Consider the following 22,957-nt stretch of genomic DNA (forward strand, 5'->3'; position numbering starts at 1 on the left):
TTAGGCTAAGCTATCATAGTCCAGAACATGTAAGAGAAGAAACTTCACCTACTTCAGTGTTACTTGAGAATATTCAGATCGATATGAGCATGATTGCCTGGTCTCTTATACCTGAGGGTCACTAGGGTCTTGCTTTGTAGCTGCTCACTGCTACTACGTCTCTGGGGCATCTCTGATGGCTGCCTGAACAATGATTTTTTTATGATTATTAATTTTTCTCTACTTGTTTAATAAACAGCATTTCCAAATACCAAGGATCCATAAGTTTCAAATTTGATAAGCCAATCATAGAATATGAACTGTCGAACTTTTATGACCCATGGTGAAAAATAAAAGGAATTTTAACAAACCAAGTTTTACAAAACCCATATTTTACTAAACATTAGCTTCAATCAATTAATTACTTGTCACAACACAGACAACATTTCTTACATTTCAAGCTAGCCACCAGAAAGGTTCATCCAAGTCCTACGACACAAAATATAAATAATAACATAACCCACAGGCAGCCACATACTGTATTTTGTGTACCATCACTGGCAAAGAAAACCTGAGGTGGAATAACAAAATTTAAATATGCAGATATCCACTGAGACAAATGTGATGAAGACTCGTGAGCTGAAGATACTGTATATGAAACTGCTTTATAATGATGTACAGCACTCACATTAATTTAATCAGTCAAATCAATCAACACTTTTTTTTTTTTTTTTACCAAAAAATTTACCTCCATACAACTGACAATGGTCAAATGGTGCCTTGAATTACTGTACTAGCTGGAAAAATAATACCTATATCTGGAGACAGGGTTTACTGAAAAGCTACAACAATTTTTGCTTAACTTGGACCCTCTTGAGTCACAGTCAGATTGAAGCTGCTGCATCTTCCCAGCAAAAACAATTTCCAAATTCTTCCAGTGGTAGGCTATACAGTGTAGCAAGTTAGTAACCTGCTGGAATTTCTATATTTGTCCCAAAAATCTTCACCACAAGAGTCTCATCAAAGGGCACATCAAATATCTGCTGCCCCTTTGGTCTCAGAGGGAGGGCAAAAGGATGGCAGCTACTGGATCTTCTGGCTCTCTTCTGCTAAAAAAAATAAAACAATATAAAATAAAGTAAATAAATACATTAAACACAAATAAGGTGAGTACAAAAACTGTGTGAAACTCATGGCACCCATATCCCAATAGCTATCTTAAAGAAAAAGAAAAGAGAACAATAACATTCAAATAATAGCATAACTCAGTGAAAAAGCAGCATTCAAAACTTGCTATAAAAAAAAAAAAATTAATACAGCCAGCAGAAATCTCAGAAACACGGCTGGAGGGAATCTAACTGAAAGTATAACAGACAGCCTTCCTAGGCCAAACATCATGCCACTAATGAAAAGTGTTTTACCATGATGGCTTTGATTAGTGCAAAATGGATGAATTATATGAGCAGTGTCAACAGTTTCTCTTGGAACTGAATTAAGCTTTTACTGTACTCTTTCCAGTATTATATTCAAATACAAAGTTTACTAAATGATGTTCTCTCTTAAAACATTCAAATACAAATACAATTTGTATAAAACAAGTACAATCCTACAACAAAAGTTTTGGGTAGAATCATTAGGGCAGTTCTAGCACAAAGTCAAATGAAAAACATAAGCTAAGCATAAAATTATCTGAAGTATGAATAAAAAATGCAAGCAACGCAACTGAAGTCTGCCCAAATCAAATGAGACCAAACAAGAAAACTTACAAAACATAAATAACAAGTTTGAATGGATCTTGAATGCAATAAAAATTCTGAAATGCACAGAGCTTGCAATGATATACAATAATATAATAGTCTAAGGATGCACTAGGGCACATTAAATTTCTTATGCAACACTGACTTACATACTACACCTGCCAAGGCATCAGTGAATCTGAGCGACATGAGGTATCTGATCCCTCGGCTGTGACGTGCTTTTTGGAAGGAATTTTTGGCATCACGCAATGAGTCTTCCACAATCTTGCCTAGTTTTTCAAAATGTCCATGTTCCCTCAGGATATGAAGCTGAGTTAATGCTTGACAAGTGATGCAATCTTTGTCTCCAGTAGTGATGGTGGCAACTACCAGGTACTACCTGTCAGCCTGGGGACACTTGGCCAAAACCTGCTCTGACAGCCAGTAGTGTCCTAAGTTCACCAATAAGCATGAATGGGGGTGCCCACAGTTTTTCAGTTTGTTTCATATGCAAGCAGAAAAACTAATTATCATGCAGACAGATTTTTGCTAACACATGGCAAGTATTTCAAAGAACATTCTTGAAGTTTAAAAATGTATATTTTTCCCACACCTCCCACACCACTGATATCTCATCTGGCAAGCATGCCACAGCCAAAGGGTCAAGATTATTACCAATTAATATACCATACTGGGTACTATAATTTTAAGTCTGTTATCATCAGTTTGTCTACAATGAGTAAGTGATACCACTAACTAATTGAACTTGGCAGAAGTCAAAATTCTTTATTTTAAGAAAACTTACATCTAAAACAGTGCACTGAAGCTAGAGAAGAAGCTGGAGGAAAAGATATCAGAAGCAACATCTAGTACCAGAATAGAGGAATGAAGACGCTTACCTTTAAACACGTGGCCCAAAGCCTCAACCAAACCTATCATATTGTTATCTTCATAATACCTTCTGCCAAACTGAACAACTTCTAATGCAGCCAAACAACCACAAAATAACTTTAAATATACCCAAGTCCCTAATCAATTTAACTCCACTATGATGATGTCTTCTAAACCTGCCATCACCATACAATTCTACTCACTTTAGAGAGATTTCATGCCATTGTGGGGAAATATGGCCTTCCGTAACTCTCTTACTGTAAGACTATTTCTCAAAGCTGCATCAAATCATCTGCATGGTTGCCAGAATTAACCACTTCAGTCCAATGACATTAAATATGATTTTATTCAGCACTGGGAGAGAAATCATGTCAGGATGTGGACAGGTTAAGAGAGACTGTTCCTAAATCCATCACTACATGGAGTTTCAGCAAAGTTAACAAAACTGTCAGGACATCATCAGATTCGAGAGAGAGAGAGAGAGAGAGAGAGAATCATTCTGTAGAAATTAACTTTGCCCAACAGCCACACGATGTTGTCTACCAAAAGAAGAGAATACAAGGAGAGTTTGCTGGTGCCTTAATGGGACCAGAGTAGATTTTACATAAGCACTCTTGCTGCCTTTACAATAAGCAAACCTGACTGCTGGAACAAAAATGCATATCAGCATCATCACTGTCCACTTTTACTTCATTTACCACATATCTCAGGGAAAAAAAACAATATTTCAAGGCTAACTTATCATCTAAACAATGTATAAGGTCAACATCAGAAGTTCTGTCACCTCTCCTGTTTTTCTGTCCATGCACTTTGAAAATCAGTGTAGTGAATCCACAGTAAAAGAAATGATGAGTTCACTCGGCCCTCAGATTAAAGTCACAAGCATCGTTTGCTGCTGATCCACCACACTGATTTCCAAAGGGGAGAGAGAGAGAGAGAGAGAGAGGTGACAGGAATTTTGATGCACTTTTGGGGGGGAGGGGTGGAATAATGGCATAATTCATGTTTCTTAAATTTCTCTTTGCAAGAATGGCATTACAATCCAGTAACAACAGTTTACGGGAAAGGGGTCTTTTTGAAAAATTTCATTATGATCACTAGCAGACATCTCTGTTCCACCAAGGAAGCACAAAAGACTGAACACTGTTAATTAATGCTTATTTGCCAAATCCCTGATTTTATTTTTCCTCCCAAAACATAATTCTATTCAGTCTGAGACAGACCCCACACACTGAAGGGGTCAATACTTACCATCTGCCTTCCTATGGCATTTTCATTGTCACCTTATTTCTTTGTTTATCCACTTGAAAAACTAGATAAAATGACATTTGTAGGCACATTTCAAACTCTACTGCATTCTACTTGATAACCAATCTCAAGATCAAACAATACATCAAACCGTCCTCATGTGGCTTTTGAGCAAAAGGAACCACTGGCGTAGACAACAAGCTACAAAATCCTTTACACTTTAAGGAAGAGATGCTTGTACACAGACCAGATGAGGTGAAACTGGGCAATTCCTTACTTCTTCTGCACTATATATATATATATATATATATATATACAGTATATATATATATTATTCTTTCCTTCACTCTTTCCTCTTCCTTCTGCCTATGGATGACTCTACATTCAGTGACAAGACTAAAGGTTTCCTGTACACCATGAAATCATTTACAATGCTGGGTGGTAACCATACAACCAAATTACGACGCCTGGTGGTTTAGTGAGTAATGAAGGCACTCCAATCAGATTGAGCCTGCGTAGTTTTATATCCAAACATAATGCCACTCAGGGATAAGTGAGGCTGGTCACTCTCATCTTAAATGTCAGGACCAACTTGCCTAGCCCTGGGCTCCTGTGCTCCTCATGGGGCGGCATAGGGGATGGATGGATATATATTAACCCAAGCAATATGGCAATGCATCTTTTCTTTTATTCCTGCTATCTCCAAATGATTTTATTCAGCTCAGGATAGATGTCTGGTAGTGCAGTGGTTGGAAACAAACTGCCTTTACCTCTTTTTTGAGGCAGGTTCTTTCTATGCAAAATAACATCATCAAGAAATAACAAGAGCAAAATATGAGGTCCTAAGGCTTAAGAGGTTAATAATCAAGCTGTACTTAATGTGAATTCATTGGACTGCAGGCTGAAACTGCCCTCTCCTGCAGTTCACCATCATCCTTTCAGAGAGGAAGCAGGGGGACAATTGTATGATCAAGCAGTTCCACCACCTAGTGAGAAGGGTGACACCTTGTGAAGGCATCCCTCTCCAGAACTAATACTCAATACTCTTCCACATACACATAGGAAGGGAAACTGATCCAAATAACAGACACAACAAAGCTGAGCAAGAACAATGGTAGGATATCACCAATTACACAACCAACAGGGGAGAAAAAAAAAAAAAAAAAAAAAAAGGTAAAATGAGAGAGGAATGAGAAAACAACACAGGATGAGGCAGCTATAAACTCCTTCCTATAATCAAATTAAAAATGGAAATAACAAGAGAAAACATGAAGACGCAGCTTGCAACTCATTCACCCTGACTTATCGGACTTACCTATCTATCTATTTACAGAGGAGATAATACAGATAACAAGAGTAGGAAAAGGCAGCTACAGACTCTCCACCAGGACTTACCGGACTTGCTGGGTGGGATGAACTTGGGCTGAGAGGCTGACCATAGATATTTAGCCCCGAGTTGGCCAGGTGAGTATCCACTGTGTTGACGCTGTTGTCCACAGTCATACCCTGCCAATCATTGCAAGGAGGTGTTAACGAGAAAGAGGTAAGGTTTTCTTCCTGATATTATTATTATTATTGTTATTATTATTATTTATTATTATACTTTTACTGGCACTATTCATATTACTATTATTACTATACAGTACAAGTATTAGAGTATTATTATTATTATTATTATTATTATTGTCGTAGTTGTTGTTGTTGTTGTTGTTGTAAGTGTTGTCACTGTTGCTGATGTTCTCTATGTACGTACTGCTGCCTAAAACTCATGACAACACATGGTTTTGTATGCACAGATGTGGAAGGTGTGAGGTCTAACAATTGTGATACAGTGTACAATATTAGGCTAGGTGTGGAATATTTAGAAGTTATGTAAAGAATAATGCAAACATGGTGAAGGTGTGCAATGTGTGATGTGCAGACTAGGAGTGCTGTGTGTAAGTGGTTAGCCATGTGAAGATGTCTTGGTATACACATAAACACTAGCTGCCTATACTGGTGCAATTTCCCATTGGACAAAGGACCCAGAAGAACATAGACTTCAGTGATCTTGTAAAATTATGATGATTATTCAGAATCAATAAAATTACTGCATACTCTTAAACATATTTTACCTTTACAACACAAGAATTACATCTAAATCTAAGCTTACACTGACACAAAAGGCAGCACATAAGCACTGGCACAGAAGCTCAAGCAGTGAGAAACAAAAGGGTTAAACAAAATAATACAAAAACAAGGTAAAACTAAGAGGTAATGCATCCAAAACAACAAACACAAGGCAACTTACTTCATCTCCATTAATAGTTAACAAGTTACTGCGTGTCATAATATGAAAGAAAACTTTACTTAGAAGGAAGTCAAGTGAAATTATGACACACTTGTAGTATTCATAAATACTTATCTATTAACAAAACTGATTCACAGTTCAAAGTACTTCTGAGTTTTAAGGGTGCTCATATGCTATGTAATATAAAGCTATAGAATTAAGAATGTTAGCATACGAGACAAAAGGAGAAGGGAGGGAAAGTCGCTTGCTCCAGCTTAATGCAGACTGATCATATCTGAACACAACAACACAACTTTACAGACTATTACATTCATAAAAATGTGGTTTTAGTGACATTCAGGCCAAGACTCACTAAGAGATATACTGTTATGTGGAAATAAATCTGCAGGTACCTCATCTTTGCATCTTGATGCAACAAAATTTGCTAATCTATTTTTTAAACTAACTGAAATTTTTATGCTATGAATGAAACAAATGCACCTGTAACTACAACTTTAACCCATGTAACGTGACAGGGATGCTGAAAAATGGACTTTGTGGTGCAGCAGTATGGCCAAGTCAATGACCAATGTAAATGACTAACATAAATCATCTTGGAAATGGTACAACACACCTACCCACAAATTACTTTTTCTCAATTCACCATAGTTACAGATTTATTGTGGTTGGAAATTTCTTGTTGACGAGAAACCAGCAATTACATGAGCACTTTCTCATGTCAAAGGTTGAGTTGCCAGATGGTCCAGTATGCCATAATTTGAGTGCATGTGCTACTTTCAAGAAATTATTTCAGCATTCACTGTCTTTACTTAGTTACTCTTGCTTTTGCAATCAATTCTAGCAACAAGGACTGTTTTTCTACACAGACCTAGGACTTCCTCCAGTGCTTATAGCATGGTAAATGAATCTAGAAGTGCATGAATTCCACTCATGGTAGCTACTGTTCCTTTTCTTCTGGTCTCAACCTTGGAAGTGTCGATGAGAGAAAGGAGACAACCTAATATCACATATAGACTGAGTGACACTGCTCCTTCGAGAAACGTGGTAGTGTTCAAAATCCCTCTCATGTGAGGTAAGCCATGTGCCCCCAATGCTGACTCATATGAGGTATGCCACATGCCACAAGTTAATCTAGGATCAAGTTCAAACAAAAATTTAGTAACCACAATGTTATTTCTCATCAAAAACTACAGTACAAGGAAACAATACTGTTTACACCACTTTCCAGTTTATAAGCAAAGGTAAAAAATAGATGAAATGCTTTGCTCCCTCCTGGGGATCCCCAAGTGAGAGAACTGTAAGAGAACCATGGCTTGGCACCATGTTTACGTGCAGCCTGAATACATCCAAACCATATCACTGTCTCTCCCTATATCCATTCTGTAAGTCTACATCTAACTCCCATAGCCTTCCAATCCAAAATAAAAATAATATTTCTCTATTATTAGGTATCATTTTTCCATAAATGGAATGCAAACAAAATGAGCGGTATGAGACAAAAACATGGACTTTCCAATGAGTAAAAAAATATCACCAAGAATGGTGTGCTGCCATTCCTCACTGTTCCAGTACACAGGGTTATCAATTCTTATAAATATCAGCTCAGTCAAGTATGAAGCACTGCTTTCCAGAATGAGAATGTGTAACGTGAAAATTCCTGGTATTTTTCAATGATCAAAGACTGCCAGTGTTCTATCCTAATGATGTATGCCATTCGTTGACTATCAACTGTTATAACAGACTATGCATGCATGTTCAAGCGAATTACAACTAAATGCAGATGATGCATAGCACAGCCAATTATAATTACATGATTCAGCAGATATGCATTTTCCAAATTAAGTCCAGCTACCCATGAGTCAATTATGTCAAATTTCATATGGGACCTAGGATCTTACTGTAAATCCAGGCTCTAATTATGTACACAGACATTTAGCTACAGATACGCATTTCCTTCACTAAATGCAAATATCCATCAAGTGTAATCATGTCAAACTTTATACAGTACCTACAGTCTTAGTAAATCCAGGCTCTGATTATGCACACAAACAACAAGTTAATCTATAAATCAACTTTCCAGCAACAAAAAATTAAATAATTTCCTCTTAAGCGATGTGCTATTTCAACTTCTTACCAATGACATACATTTTATATTCCTTCGTATCTCAAGATGGTTTTATTCAGCTTAGGAGAGTCGTGGCAAGTGTGGATGCCCATCATCCACTCATTCAATGTAGTGTTGCCTTATGGTCTCTACACTGAGTGGCAAGCCAAATGGTTTCCTGTACCCAGGAAACCCTTTACTACACTGGGTGGTAAGTGTCCCCCAGGTTCCCCTATCTAAAATCATTAAATCATGGCAGACATTTTGGCCAGCCTCAGAGAGCCCAAGACTTGCCCAGGGTCCCAACCAAATGGGCAGATTCGCATGGCCATGTGGAATGTGAAAGGTGAGACTGAGGAGAGCAAGAGGGTGAGTGTGAGATTCCATGATGACGGATCTGAAGGAGGGAAGAGGCGAGGTAGGCCAAGAAGAAGGTGAAGAGATATGGTGGATGAGAGTGTGAGGAAGTGAGGTATGGAAGTTGGTGAGATTAAAAGGGACTGACAAGATCGAGCTGGATGGATGAATTCTGTGCAGAGAAGTGCAAGACCAGGGATCTGGTACCCCTGTTTAACGTAACAACATTCGGACTGGCTCTTATCAGATTAGTATATGTGAAGCTACAGAACGTAGTGAAATTCTCTTGGCCTATCAGATGGGGCCAGGATTTTGAGGGCTTGAATGGACGCATGGCCCACTGAAATGGGAAACTTTGGGCATCTGGACGTTGCTACTCCTCATCCTGCCCTAGGGTGGGAAAGGAGGTCCAGATGATGATGATGATGATGATGATGGTAAGGAGGAGGAGGAGGAGGAGGAAAGTCCTTGAGGATTAAAGGGATAAAAGGAAAAATTTATAGTATTTAACCTTCCCTGCTTGAAAACTTTCTCCCAATCTGAATAAAATCATCCAGAGGTGGGAAGAACAGGATAAACAGTATGTCACCACTGTGACTGGGTTTAGAGAAATACTATAAAAGCACACTTTCTCTCCTTCCCCTATTATCTCAATGAAATTATCCTGGTTAGTACAACAGCCAAAGAAAAACAGCACAATTACTAACCTTACATGTATGGAGGTAGCGAGCATTAATAACAGTAGGAACAGACAAATGATTCTGAAATAAAATAAGGGCCAAGGGAAAAACAAAACAACTCAACACACTGGGTACAAAATAAAGATACAGACACACTGAATAAAGATATATGAACATTTTTTTTTTCTACACAGACATGCACTGCGGAAGTCAGAACTAGCAGTAGGCCTCATCCGTGCACATCGGGCAACTTCGGCCTTAACCCCTTCAACCTGACGACATATTTTGTATTTCATTTTTGCTACTAAAAGCTTTGGAAAGATTTTTAAAAATGAAGGATTTGGGCATAGCCTTCATTACCTCTCTCATACAAAGAACACTCTCCTAAACTGAATAAAATTGTATGAAGGTATGTATGCAGGTTCAGTACTGCAATGGTAAGCTTGCTAATACTCAACAACGTTATCACTTCTGCAGATGAAATTTGTACTGTACAAGAGTAGAGTAATATTTCTTATGCTGCAAAACATATTTTGAGCATGAATGGATTCCTTTGGAAGAACTGGTGTTTTTCAGTAATTATTAGTACAGTATTAGGATTTGATGATGCATGAATGAATTATTATTCGCGGGGAGCTCTATTGTACACATTCAAGCCATGATTTAAAGGTAATACATGGTAACTGATCTGGAGAAGTGACCCAACCTAATGGTTTGCACATAGGTATAGCTACACGTGGAAGGTATTTGGAGTGTAGGGTGAGACGTGAATGTGGAAACCTTGTTGGTGTGACTAAGTGAGAGATTCATTCAGTTATAAAGGAGATATCTGGTACGGATGGGGTTAATGAAACCTATACGCTGCATAACTCCCACAAATAATAAAACTCTCAACTTAGTTGAATAAAATCATCTGGTAGTAGCATGGATAAACTAGAAAATGTCACCTGATTCAAGGGGTTAATTTCTTCTGGAGAAAATTTACTAATGCATTTGCATGGGGGAACTTTACTACTGTATTTGCAAAAGTGGAAGCTTGAACTACATGGAATGAACATTTTATCCCCCTTCAGTCTGTGGACATTATTCATATTCCATTCTTGCTGTCACCAGACAATTTAATTGATACAGCAATTCATGCACCTTAATTTGGCAAGTTTCTTCCTCTTGTACCTACTTTCCTGTAGATCAATGGCAAAATAACACAATACGGCAGATCCGCACTTTTCCCACAAAACTTTCTCATTAGCACCCTACTTGAGCTAATCTCTTGCTATAGCTCAGCATTCAAGATGGAGAGATGCTAATTTTATACCAAGTTAAAATGAACAAAGCATAGTTTAGGGGTGAGTTTTGAACTACATGTCAGATACCACCTTCATTAACTCATTCATGGACAGATGTCGCCCTTACACTCAATAAAACTGTCAGTAGGTATCCAAAAAAAAAAAAAAAAGCATCAGATCCCAGGAGTGAACTAGAGAGGAAACGAAAGAACTACTAAATTTCAGGGATAATCTATGAGGGTGCCATTAGTATTCCTGACCATGTGAATGAATCACTTCAGTTGGAGGACAGGCTTTTCTTGTTACTCTTGCTATTTCGAAGGAATTTTTTATTACTCAAGGCAGACCTCTTGTACTGAAAAGGTTACTGAGACTATCTAGCTCCTGCAATTCCAAAAGTCTCTCCAACGCTGAGTAAATTGTCTGGCAGTAGCAATAATAAAACATAAAAAATATCACTGAATTAAAGGGACTTATAGAGGCTTGTCTTTTTGCTCTTATAAATAGGTTCAGTATATTATGAAGCAATAAAAATGAGTAGAGTAGCACAAGCAACTTTATATGCAACTGGACAGGCACAAATATACACTCACAAGCCAAAGTATCTGCTCACCCTCTAACTTAATCCCTGGCTGAAGGAAAGTCACAGCCATGATTTCTTCATCATCATCATCATCATTATCATCGTCATCATCATCATCACTGTCATCATCATCATAAGTACCATCATCATCATTCATCCCCAACAGTTTGCACCCTTCTGATAACCCTCAGACAGTGAATGACCATGACAGAAATGCCCCTAGGCTACATTATTCTCTCCCTCTCTCTCAAAAACTTCTGTCCTTCCTCCGTCTCTTTTACTAAACATACAGCCATGGCTTCATTTTTGTTTCTGAAGGCTCCAACATGCTTGAGTGCATCAGCCTTGGTCACCTAATAGTGGCTCTCCATGCTGCTTGATCTCTGGCGGTCTCCCTATTCAGTCCCTTAATCCTGAGGTCACACTCAATGACCTAGTACCAAGTCTTTTTCGGTCTACCTCTAACTACCCTACCCCCAACACCAACGCTTCTCACTTTCTGCACCCAATTATCATCCCTCAACCTCGCCACATACCCAAACCATCTCACTCTACCACTCCTCATCACAACACCCATACACTTCAGTCCTATCCTAACTCTCAACTCTTCCATCATAAATCTAGCCACCCCAGGCCTTGCACTCAAGGATGCACCACACATCCACCTAATCAATGCCCTTTCTGTACATTCAAACCTGCGAATATCCTCTTCCTTTATTGCCCAGGTGCTCACTACCATACGGCATTACACTCCTAATACATGCCGCATACAAAGACCCCTTAGCACGGAGGGAGAGCCCTCTCAATGTCAGGAGGCAACAGCTCCCTGAACTTTTTCCAACCACTCCTCACTCTAGCCACACAGTTAGCTCCTGCCCCACCTCCAGCACATAACATGACTCTAAAATAACAAAACTTCCACACTGTCAAAAGTCTCACCAGCAAGTTCAATCTTTTCACACCTGGCAATATCCATATGCTCTCCCCGACATACCGCACACATGAAATCAGCATTATCTTGCTGTCTATCTCTAATACCAAAACATCTCTTATGTACCCACTTATCACAAACACTACACAAGTTGGAATTACTTCCCACGCCCTTATGGCAAATCGTACATGGCCATTCTCACTCTTCTTTGACAGTACCACCCCCAGCCCAAGGTACCATCACTTTTGTTTTATCTGCATTTACTCTTAAGCCCTTGTGCCCCATACCATCTCTCCACTTCAAAATCTTTCCTCAGCCTCCCTTTCATTCTCTGAAAACAACACCAAATCATCAGCATACAACATCTCCAATGGGAGTCCATTTCTGAAGTAATGTGAGAGTGCTTCAAGTACTATGATAAACAACAAGGGGTTCAAGACTGACCCCTGATGCACACCAACATTCACAAAAAACTCATCACTCAGATCTCCATTCACCCTTACCTGGGTGTGAGCACCCACATACATGGCCATAACAACCCTAACCAGCCACTCTTCGATCCCGAGCTTTCTCATTGCCCACTTCACCATCTCTCTAGGAACTCTGTCAAAGGCCTTCTCAAAAAAAGAAAAGAAAGAAAAAGTAGAGTTCCCTTTTCTTTCCTATATATTTTTTCTGAAGCTGTCAGACAGTGAATATGGCATCAGTGGTCCCTTTGCCTGGAATAAACCCAAACTGCATTTCATCAATATTCACTCTTTCTCTAATTATACCTTCTGGAACTCTCTCCATTACCTTATTTATCTGGTCTAACAGATTTAAGCCTCAATAATTTCCTCTTGTACATAATCATCATTCAGACCTCCTTTCCCACCCTAGGGCAGGGTGAGGAGTAGTATGTCCAGACAGCCTAAGTTTGCCCAACCAAACGGGCCATGCTTCCATTCACTGATCATTCAAGTCCCGGAATTCTGGCTCTATCTGATATGCCAAAAACATTCACCACATTCTGTAGCTTTACATAAACGTATCTGACAGAGTTAATCTGGACGCTGTCACGTTAAAAAGGGGTGCCATATCCCTGATCATGCACTTCTCACAACATTCATCCAACCAGCTTGATCTCTTGTCAGTCCCCATGCCTCATCTACTTTCATACCTCTCTTCCTCACACACTCATCCTCTTGTACATACATACAATTACACTCTTCAGCCAGCCACTTGGGACAGCACACTCATATATAATCGTATTTATCAGGTCAGTAACTAACCTTATTCCTATATCTCCTGATGCCTTCAACATTTCAGCAGTACCTTCCCAACCTACACTCTGCCTATTGCCCTGCTCACAGCAGCAGTGTCAATCAAAGGCCAAGGGACACACACTGGATTTGCTGGCTCCAAACCTTCCCTGTCCCAGTCAAACTCCTCATTCAACAACCAGCTGTAATGCTCTCTCAATCTGTCTTTAATATCCCCACTGTTAACCACAACCCTTCCTTCATCATTCTTCACACACTGTTCACCTACGATATCCCTATTCTCCCTCTTGATCCAATTTGCCACCTTAAAAATCATATTCTTCCCTTCCACATGATTTAGGTTATCAAGTAAAAGTCTCTGTGACTCAGACTTCGCCCTGTAAACTTCTTTTCTAGCCTTACACTTGGCAGCCAAGTATTCCTCTTTGTTACCATCCTTCTTCTATTGCAGGAAAAGCCTTTTTTTTTTCTCCTTAACTGCAGCTTCTACACCTTCATCCCACTACCAAGTCACTTCTTGGTGGGCCTCTTGTCTATCCACATACAGAATCTGTAACTCTCAAGAGGCTGATCTTGAGGGCTCTCTACTGTTCATTAACACTTCCGTCCACATCTCCTTGTTCAGCCGTAACTCTCCTCATCTCGTTATAGAAGGCAGCTCTTACTGCTTGGTTTTTCAACTTTCATATTTTCCTCCTAGGTGCACAGGTCATCTTTTTCATCAATCGCTTGTTACGCACCATGTCACATATCAAAAACTTGTGTGGCTCTCTATAACTTTAACATCCCTCCCTAACCTCCTATCAGCCCTCATATCAAACAAACACCTGTTGTTGTGCTGTTAGTAGACTGAAGTTTTTCTTGACTGAACATGTAAGTGTCACTGGGGACTGGTCTTTGTGCAGTCTGACAAAGCTCTGAGCTACCACCCTGACAGTAGTACTACAAGTGTGCTTCTTAATATAACACTTCTTACAAGTGTGCTTTGTAATATAACACTTCTTCCTCAGCTAAATATTCTGCACATCACACTTCAATACCCTCTTGCATGTTACTGATGCTACTTGTGCCAATAGTAAAATGATATAAATAATACAAGAGAATGGAGAGGTGCATTAGGCATAATAAACTGCTGAAAAAAGGGTGCTGTAAGCCTAAAATGCAACATATATTACAGCCCCAACACTGAACAGCAGGACTCTAGTCACTGTGACATCTTCCTTCCGGCCAGGCCTTGTGACAAAGGGTGATAAGAAACTAAGGCTCATGACTGTACTTTTGAAATACTAAGGGAGAATAAATGTAATGTTAAATTCAATTCAAAGAGAACTGAACATAAATGCACTCTCTAAACCATACAATAAACCAATGCAATATACAGAAAACAGTATTTACAATATCACTACATCCTTATAAAACCTGACAATACAAGCCAAAAATACACACAGGATGGAATTATAAAATGAACTATGCTTAAGTCCATATTACAAAAATAAATAAATAAATGAATAAACAGAACATATTTTGTATCGCCTATCCTAAGAAAAATAATTTGTATTGTTTTCTTTAAAAAAGTATTATCAGTGAATAATTTATCATTCAATTAAATTTCAGTTACCTACCGTACATCACACAGACGACCACACGAAAAATGCTATCTGCAATTACTACTGGTACCAAAACATATCAAGTACTGTGATTCTGTCTCCTGTAGCCTTAATTTCATCCTCCCAAGAATGATCCTCTTAACAGCCTCTTTAAAACTGTACATCCATGTCTTTTACAAATGGTACATAATCCTACTGATCTTAATAAAGTTATAGTTGTTAAAAAATGCATGCATAACTGCACACTTCACACAATTACAAAAACACCTAAACTATGATCAGGGCAAATGGTGTGACTGAAGTGTCCTGCTAAACTGTGCAACTAAAGCAGTGCCAGGCAAGAGCAGGTGTTGTAGGCAGCAATGAGCCAGCCAACCAGCCAGCCAGCATAATAAACTAAACTGAGATGAACGGCAGGCTAAACGGACAAATAGTTAGTTAGTCCTCAATTCAGATGCTTCCTAATTAGCTGCTCATGAATTAACAACTTTTTCTGCTCTTTACATTGCTTGTGATTCATTAAAGCTGTTCTGAAGCTGGAAGTATTCTTTTTCTCCTCAACCATGAACAACAGGCATGTTTCACACAAAGGTGTCTAACTTAAATAGCTGTTTACCAGCACCTATCATACACTGCAGGGTACATACTGTAGCATTCTGCCAGCTCATATCGAAAGACTTAAAGTTGCATTTTGTCTGGACATACTTGATATATCACAGACTTTAAGTGAGGACTGACTATAGCCTGCAGTTGTCCACCAGCCAGCTGGTGAGTGAGCCAAGCATCAGCATCAGCGAGTGCCATTGGACTTACTTTGCTCTGAGAGTGGTGGGAGCGGTTCATGTGGAGGTTCTGGTATGGCTTCTGCTGCTTCTGTTTGCGGGGAATGGAAGGTGAGGGCCCAGGTGAGGTGCCACGGGGGGAGGCCTGACCACTGCTGTACGGGTCTGTCAATCCCGCAGGAAAACCCGAGCCCAGCCGTGGTGATCCACCTGGCACACCCTAAGCCATGAGGGTGAAGGGCTGTGGTTAATGACTACAGACTTTTTTTCTTTAACCCATTCAGTATGATGATGAACTACTTATCAAATTCTTCCTACCATCAGATGATTACACTCCATTTTGAAAAGACACCTAGTAGTGAAAGGTATCAGAGTCTCCTTCAATTCCTTCAATACGAGAGGTCTCATCTATGCTGAATAAAAGTGTACGATGGCAGTAAAAGTAATAGAAAATAACTCACTGGATGGAATTAGCTAATATTTCCAACTTTGGGCATAGGCTCCATTGCCTGCTCCTTACAGCCCAGCAATCCCCCTATCCATCTTCCTTTGTCTTCTTAACATACTAGAAAATGTTGGTAAATGACTTATATGTGAAATAAATAACTCTGAAAGAGGTGGTAAATAAGCCTCCTGTGCCTCTCAGACAAGTCTGAAAACTGCTGAGAAAGCACTGGAGAGGGGCACCTTCAAGTGGAGGCACTGATTTCCACTGCCTAGACATATATATGCCTTCCTCCCTATTCCCCCAAAGGGGGATAATGGACTACAGAGAGAGGCAACTCCAGCCTGCAATTCGCCAGGGTCAAAATAAGATGAACCCAGAGTCATAACAAACCAACAAAGGCAGAAACTTGTGGCACTCACAGTGATATCGGTGTCAGGTAGAGGTGGGTTCATGGGCTGCAGGTACTGGACTTGAGTAAGGTCTGGGAGGGAGCCGGTGTTGGGGAGAGCTGTCCCTACACCCACCCCCCCTCCCCCTGACCCTCCACCTCCCCCCGGACCAGCTCCACCCACACTGTTTATGGTGGTTGGGATTGGTATGTTGGGACTCCGCTGGATGTGGTTAACTCTGAGGAACAGAACGTGAAGTTAGCTACAAGTGAATGATTTTCCTGACAACATACTATCATCATCATCATCACAATGAATTTTTCCCACCTATGGAAGCTACGTGTGAAAGATATGATTTTCCAGACAACATATTATTATTATCATCATCATCACCATTAATTTTCCCCACCTAAGGAAGGAGTTTGTAGTGATCCTGAAACCATGATTTTCTCTTCTACTCTTTCTACATGCTTCATTGTTTTATACACACATTTTAGTATTTTTCCCAGCACAGGAATATTCCTTATGAATTATCATCTTCAGCATAAGGAGTCGTCATCATATGTGATACCCTGCTTCCTCCTGGTAAACCCGCTATGTGGAATGGCTATGACAGAACTGCCTCCGGGTCAGTTTGTTCTCACATACCTCACTCACTCTTACACACTCTCTTCTTTTACTTTCTCTCTCATCAGTAAACTGTTCCACCCTCTTCTTCCATACCACATAATATCTACTTCTTCCAACATTACCTTCAATTTCATTTTCAAAGGATTTCTCTGACACCATATCTATAGTCATTCTAGGAATATGCTCATATCAACTCCATGTATTCCTTTTTTAGTCCATTCTGTAATTCCACATCATGCTCCTATCATTCCATGGGCTTGAATGATGAGTGAAAGGAAGTGTGGCTCACTGAACTGGGCAAACTCAGGCTGTCTGGATGTTGCTACTCCTCATCCTGACCTAGGGTGGGAAAGGAGGTCCAGTTGATGATGATGATGATGATGATAAATTTCTCAACTGCTTACTATACCGTACATCATCCATCCTGAATAGGCTTGCAGCTGTCTTGAAAAAGGTAATTTCTACAACTTGCAACCTTGAAACAACTGTGAAATTACCACTACTTACAGGAGCATTAAAAAATTTCACTGAGTGGGAAATTTCTTCTGTTAGATAAAATCATCTGGCAGTGGCCAGAATATTATCAGTACAGTACATCTCCCTAGTATGCGCCTACATGGATGGCAGAGGACGTCGCGTACTAGAAATCCATGTACTATGAATACATAATTTTATGGGAAAAATTACATATGGGCAGCACCCCCCTTCATGGGCAACCCTTGAGATGCTTTTCAGACCTAAGTATTGTACTGTACAGGGAAACTAAGACATATTACCTAAGATGAAGTAAACCAAAAAGATTATGGCATTACTAGGTAAATCAACAAGGATATGGCATAACTAAACCAACAAGAATATGGCTGCTCACCTTTACCCGTTATCGCTTCTTGGGGGGGCAATGTCGCGTACTTGAGGTAACCGCGGATTTGGGCCACTCTTCGCTGCCCGTCTCGCTTACAAGGAGTTCAGTTTGCATACTAATAAAAAATACACTAAAATAAAAAAAACATACGTCCTCGCGTACAAGGGGGATCGCGTACTAAGAACTCGCGTACTGTGGGGATGTACCGTACTTCCAAAGTGACTCTCACTCTCTCTCTCTCTCTCAAAGTTACTTACGCCAATTCTGAGGTCAGATCACAACCAGACTTAGGCCTCCCCTGCTGCAGTAGATCGTGATGGAGGGGCAGTCTGGTGGGGTCATAAAAGCCAACCCCCAGAGAAGGGTCTGCTCGGCCCATTTCAACTGGTGCCGAGACTGTGGCCAAGTGCAAAAATTATTAGTGATGGTAATGCCTTCAAGGTGACACAGCAAAACTAACATAACTAGCTAAGGTAAATGAATGGTCTAGGGGAATGCGAATCTAGGGCTTAGAAAGAATGGGGTCAATCAAATTAAATCAAATGGTGTCATGCTTCCTCTGCAGGAATTCCCATATTGAGGATGGCCTGGGTACAGTTGATGTTTTCTATCCACTGGGGGCAAAACCAATTGCCGAAACCAGTTACTGTGATTACTTACCAAGAGTTAGTGATAAAATGGAGGGAAAATGATGTGTAAAATGTGCAACGTGATTTGTAATAATGTATGCCACTGTACTTGCAGTTAGAACTAAAAGGAAAAAAAATATACTGCAATAATCCTCTGCAATGACATGACCAGGTTATGATAAGCAGATGAGAGTTTAAGGGTCATACTTCTGGTGGAATGGGAAGCTTCGTATCACCTGTTTCTTAACAGTTTATTGTGCATAATACTCCTAAAAATTCTCTTTTAAGCTACTAAGGTTGCAGTACATACATGATACCAACTGTTCCTAGAGATAAGAAATTAGAAAGAAAAACAAGCTCAACTTCTATTACATTAAAAAAAAAAAAAAAAAAAAAGTGATTATATTATCCTGGTTATTCTATCCATCCATTCATCCATCATCCAATCCTATGTTGCCCTAAGAGAAGAGCTGGAGACCAAGGCTAGGCAAGTTGGTCCTGACATTTCAGATGAGAGTGACCAGCCTCACTCGTTCCTGAGTGGCACTAGGCGAGCAATAAACCCCAACCACCCCTTGGATATAAACTTAAACAGACTCAATCTGATTGGAGCAGCTTCATTGCCAACTAAACTACCAGGCACCATATTCTGGTTAAATGGTTACCACCCAGCATAGTAAATGGTTTCCTGGTGTACAGGAAACCATTTGGCTTGTCACTCAGTGTAGAGTCACCCACAGACAGAAGGAAGAGGAACGAATGAAGGAAAGAAAGATGGAAGAGGGAGTGTAAAGTCACCCATAGGCAGAAGGAAGAGGAAAGAATGAAGGAAAGAAAGATATAAGAGGAAGGAAGGAAGAGAGGAAAGGGCAGACACCCAAAGCAGCTTTCTATTAAAAATCTATTACAGTATAAATGAGTTCAGATTCACAGTACTGTTGTCTGTTCGCCTTAACTCAGCCCAGTTTTTAGTCTCTTTCAGCTTATTACATATCGCTCTGCAGCAGAATAAGATACTGCAATCCTATAGCTCTAGATCCTAACCATAGCACAATTTCATGACTAGCATAAATTTCTAGAATTCAGCTATTGCTACAACTCAGCATTCAAGATGGAGAGGTGGCAATTCAAAGCTAGGTTACAGTGAAACCAGTACCAGCACATAAAAAAACAAACATGCTGTATGACTGTACAGTATATTCCACAAAACAGAGTATGTCCAAACCTTTTCTGTTGTTAGGCATCTTCCCCTGGACAAGGTTTTGGTGAAGGGAGGAGTCGGAGATAGATCGTGAGAGCGACTCAGCTGGAGGGGAGAGGAGTGAGGGGTGGTGGTGGTGATGGTGGGGATGTGGGTGGTAGAGACGGGTGGGTGAGGCAGTGAGAGGGTGCTGCTGGAGAGGCTGTGGCATGGAAGAAGGTGAGGTGGAGGAGGGTGGAGGGTTGTGACGCATCTGGGAGGGGCTGACAGGCAGGCGCTGGTGAGAGGCCACCCCACTGCCTGACTGATATACCTCATTACGTAGATTATTCAGGTCTTGCATCGCACCCTAGAGGAGAAAACCCAAATTTTATTGTTAAGTCCCCTCATATATATCCCTTCATTACTTGATAAAAACAAAAAAACAGTTAACAAAGTTGTATTGAACAGAAATTTCAAAATTATAGTTACTTTGCACAATATTTCTCTTTATTACTTACCATACCAAAAACAAATGAGTATACAGAAACATACTGCATGGCACTTTCAACCCCTTTACTCTGATTACGGTATATATTGTATTTTCTTTTTTCATTATGTTACCACCAGACCATTTATTCAACTCAGGACAGATCTCAAAAGGTGAAAGGGTTAATGAAGACTAACTCCTACAGCTGAAAAAAGTCTCTCTATAACCAAACAAAACTGTCTGGTGGCAGCAACAACAGAACACATACGTCATCAAAGTGAGTCAGTTAATCAGAGTATCTTCTGCCACTTAAGTAACAGATACTGATGAAACTATCAATATTCTTGAATATTCATTAAGGGAGACAAATATTTTATCATAATCTAATTCTTAAGTATCAGCAATCCATAACTACTAATTAAAATCTTGCTTTTGCAAGTTGAGCAGAATTTACAAGGCACAAAATAAGGTCAGCATAAATGACAATTAACAATGTTTGTACCAGTACATTCCACATTATGATTACATCCATAAAATTTCTATAGAAAGCAGAAAAAAAGAGATGCACTAATCTGGTTCACAAACAGGCAAGTAAAAATACCACAAACACACATCAGACACACAGGCTCATCACACACTGGGACAGATTATGCTGTTGTGGAAGTAATATTAGTTTAATCCAATCAACCTAGAGATATCATTAATTTTATTTATGCCATCTCCTGAAAATTTTTTCTGCTTAACACAGACTTTCTGAGCTGCACGGGTCAGATTTAGCTTTAATATACCATTTCAACACGAGACCTTTCATAAGTTAAATAAAATCATCTAGCAACAAGAAAAAAACAAAAAGGACATCACCCAGACTGCAGGGACTAAACAGGTGACTCTAAAGAACTAATTTAGCTATCACACTGATGAGGTGCACATAAGTACCCTATGCAATACAGTACCGTAAAGCTCCAGGTAACAATTTACAATTTCTTTTCTCCAGCCAAAGAAAAAAATTAATCCACGTGGTGTTCCATTACTGAAAAAATTATCATCAGAGGATAAGGAGGGAGATGAGGGATGTTTGTATAACTTGGCAGTGAAGCCACCTGATTATATCAATTATACAATAATGGCAACACTATGTTATGCATCCCTCTCCAGCACCATTCAAAGGGTTAAACACATCATACTAAAGGAATTAACTTCTCAACACCACAATCTGCCCTTGAGACTACAAAAGTAAATACAAAACAGGTAAACACACTGAGACTCCCTGGGTTAATCACAGTTGTGGTAAGAAGGGCTGACCTGTGCTGCAAGTTGCTCTAGGGGTGAGAGTTAGTGGTAGAGACTGAGGAGGAGAAAGGGAAGGAGTGCAAGAGAGAAAAGAGTGACAAGTGTGAAAGGCAGAGTGGTAGAGAGAAAATTAGTATGTAAAGGTCATGACACTGGAGGAGAAATGTGTGATTGAAAAGAACTGATATTTGAAGCAGAGAATGAAATGGCTGAATTTGAGGAAGAAGTGGTTTTATTTCATTTCTTTTCATTTTCTAAAGGCTCCAAGATGCTTGCATGGGTCAGCCTTGGTCACCTAATGGCGGTTCTCCATGCTGCTTGATATCTGGTAGTTTCCCTATTCAGGCCCTTATCCCTGATGTCACACTCAATGACCTCGTCGCAAGTATTTTTCGGTCTACCTCTCGCAACCCCCCACCCCTAACATTAACACTTCTCATTTTCTGCACCCAACTATCATCCCCCATCCTCTCCACATGCCCAAACCATCTCAATCTACCTCTCCTCATCACAACACCAATGCACTCCAGTCCCATCCTACCTCTCATGATATTATGAAAGAATCATGTGAGTGTAGAGAATGAATGCAAATATATCATGAAAGAACATGAAGGTTTTCTGGATTACCTGTAGTAGATGTTAGCTGGCCTAATGGTGAAAGTTGGTGGTAGAGGGTTAGAAAGATGAGTGAGGGTGATATGAATGAAAAAATTAAGAGGGATAATTTAAAAGTGGCAGAATGAAAAGGATGAAAGTAAGACTGTAGTGACTGAAAATGACATCAGAGCAGCCGAGAGTGAAAAGGATGAATATATAAGCAAAAAAAGTGAGGGGGATCGATGCAGGAATGGGAGAGAATGACAATGAATGTGAAAGTGCCATGACTGAGAAAGATCAATAATAGTCATAAGGTCGCATGTCTGTGTGGAAGTGTGAAAAGAATGAATGTTTGAGTAAAAAAGTTAAGAGAATGAATGTGAGGAGTGAGGAGGACGAATGTGAGGGTAAAAAAGTGCAAAGGATGAATATGAGTTACAGAGTGAACAAAGTAAAGTTATGAATGAATGTAGTTCTGTTGTTGCTTAACCCTGATTCATCTGTCCAGGAGATACACTGACCACCGGTAAGCAACTGCTTCTGTGGGGTTGTCCTATCACTTGTGGCTGACAGCAACTTGCCAGGGTTGGACCAGGGTCCTTCCCCATGGCAAGGTACAGGGAAATATGAGGATGCTTGTCTCACAGGTGGACAGAGGAGGATGAAGGTCAAAATAACAATGAGAATGAGATGAATGTAAGCAAAG

At 39.8% G+C, this 22,957-nt stretch overlaps 1 protein-coding gene across 1 annotated transcript in view; it reads right to left on the reverse strand.

Moving 5' to 3' along the window:
* LOC145410961 (uncharacterized) overlaps window positions 1-22,957 on the reverse strand; it is a 48,523-nt gene that overhangs the window by 13,869 nt on the left and 11,697 nt on the right. The window contains exons 4-9 of the mRNA XM_080281016.1: window positions 19,920-20,244; window positions 18,323-18,461; window positions 16,604-16,811; window positions 15,768-15,956; window positions 9,313-9,366; window positions 5,250-5,360 (exon numbers count right to left, since the gene is read on the reverse strand). Coding sequence (XP_080137142.1) covers window positions 5,250-5,360; window positions 9,313-9,366; window positions 15,768-15,956; window positions 16,604-16,811; window positions 18,323-18,461; window positions 19,920-20,244 — 1,026 coding nt within the window. The remainder of the gene's footprint in view (window positions 1-5,249; window positions 5,361-9,312; window positions 9,367-15,767; window positions 15,957-16,603; window positions 16,812-18,322; window positions 18,462-19,919; window positions 20,245-22,957) is intronic.

The sequence above is a fragment of the Coenobita brevimanus genome, chromosome 87 (genome assembly GCF_032717465.1).
Source record: "Coenobita brevimanus isolate Jiangsu-jjx chromosome 87, ASM3271746v2, whole genome shotgun sequence".
Classification (NCBI taxonomy): domain Eukaryota; kingdom Metazoa; phylum Arthropoda; class Malacostraca; order Decapoda; family Coenobitidae; genus Coenobita; species Coenobita brevimanus.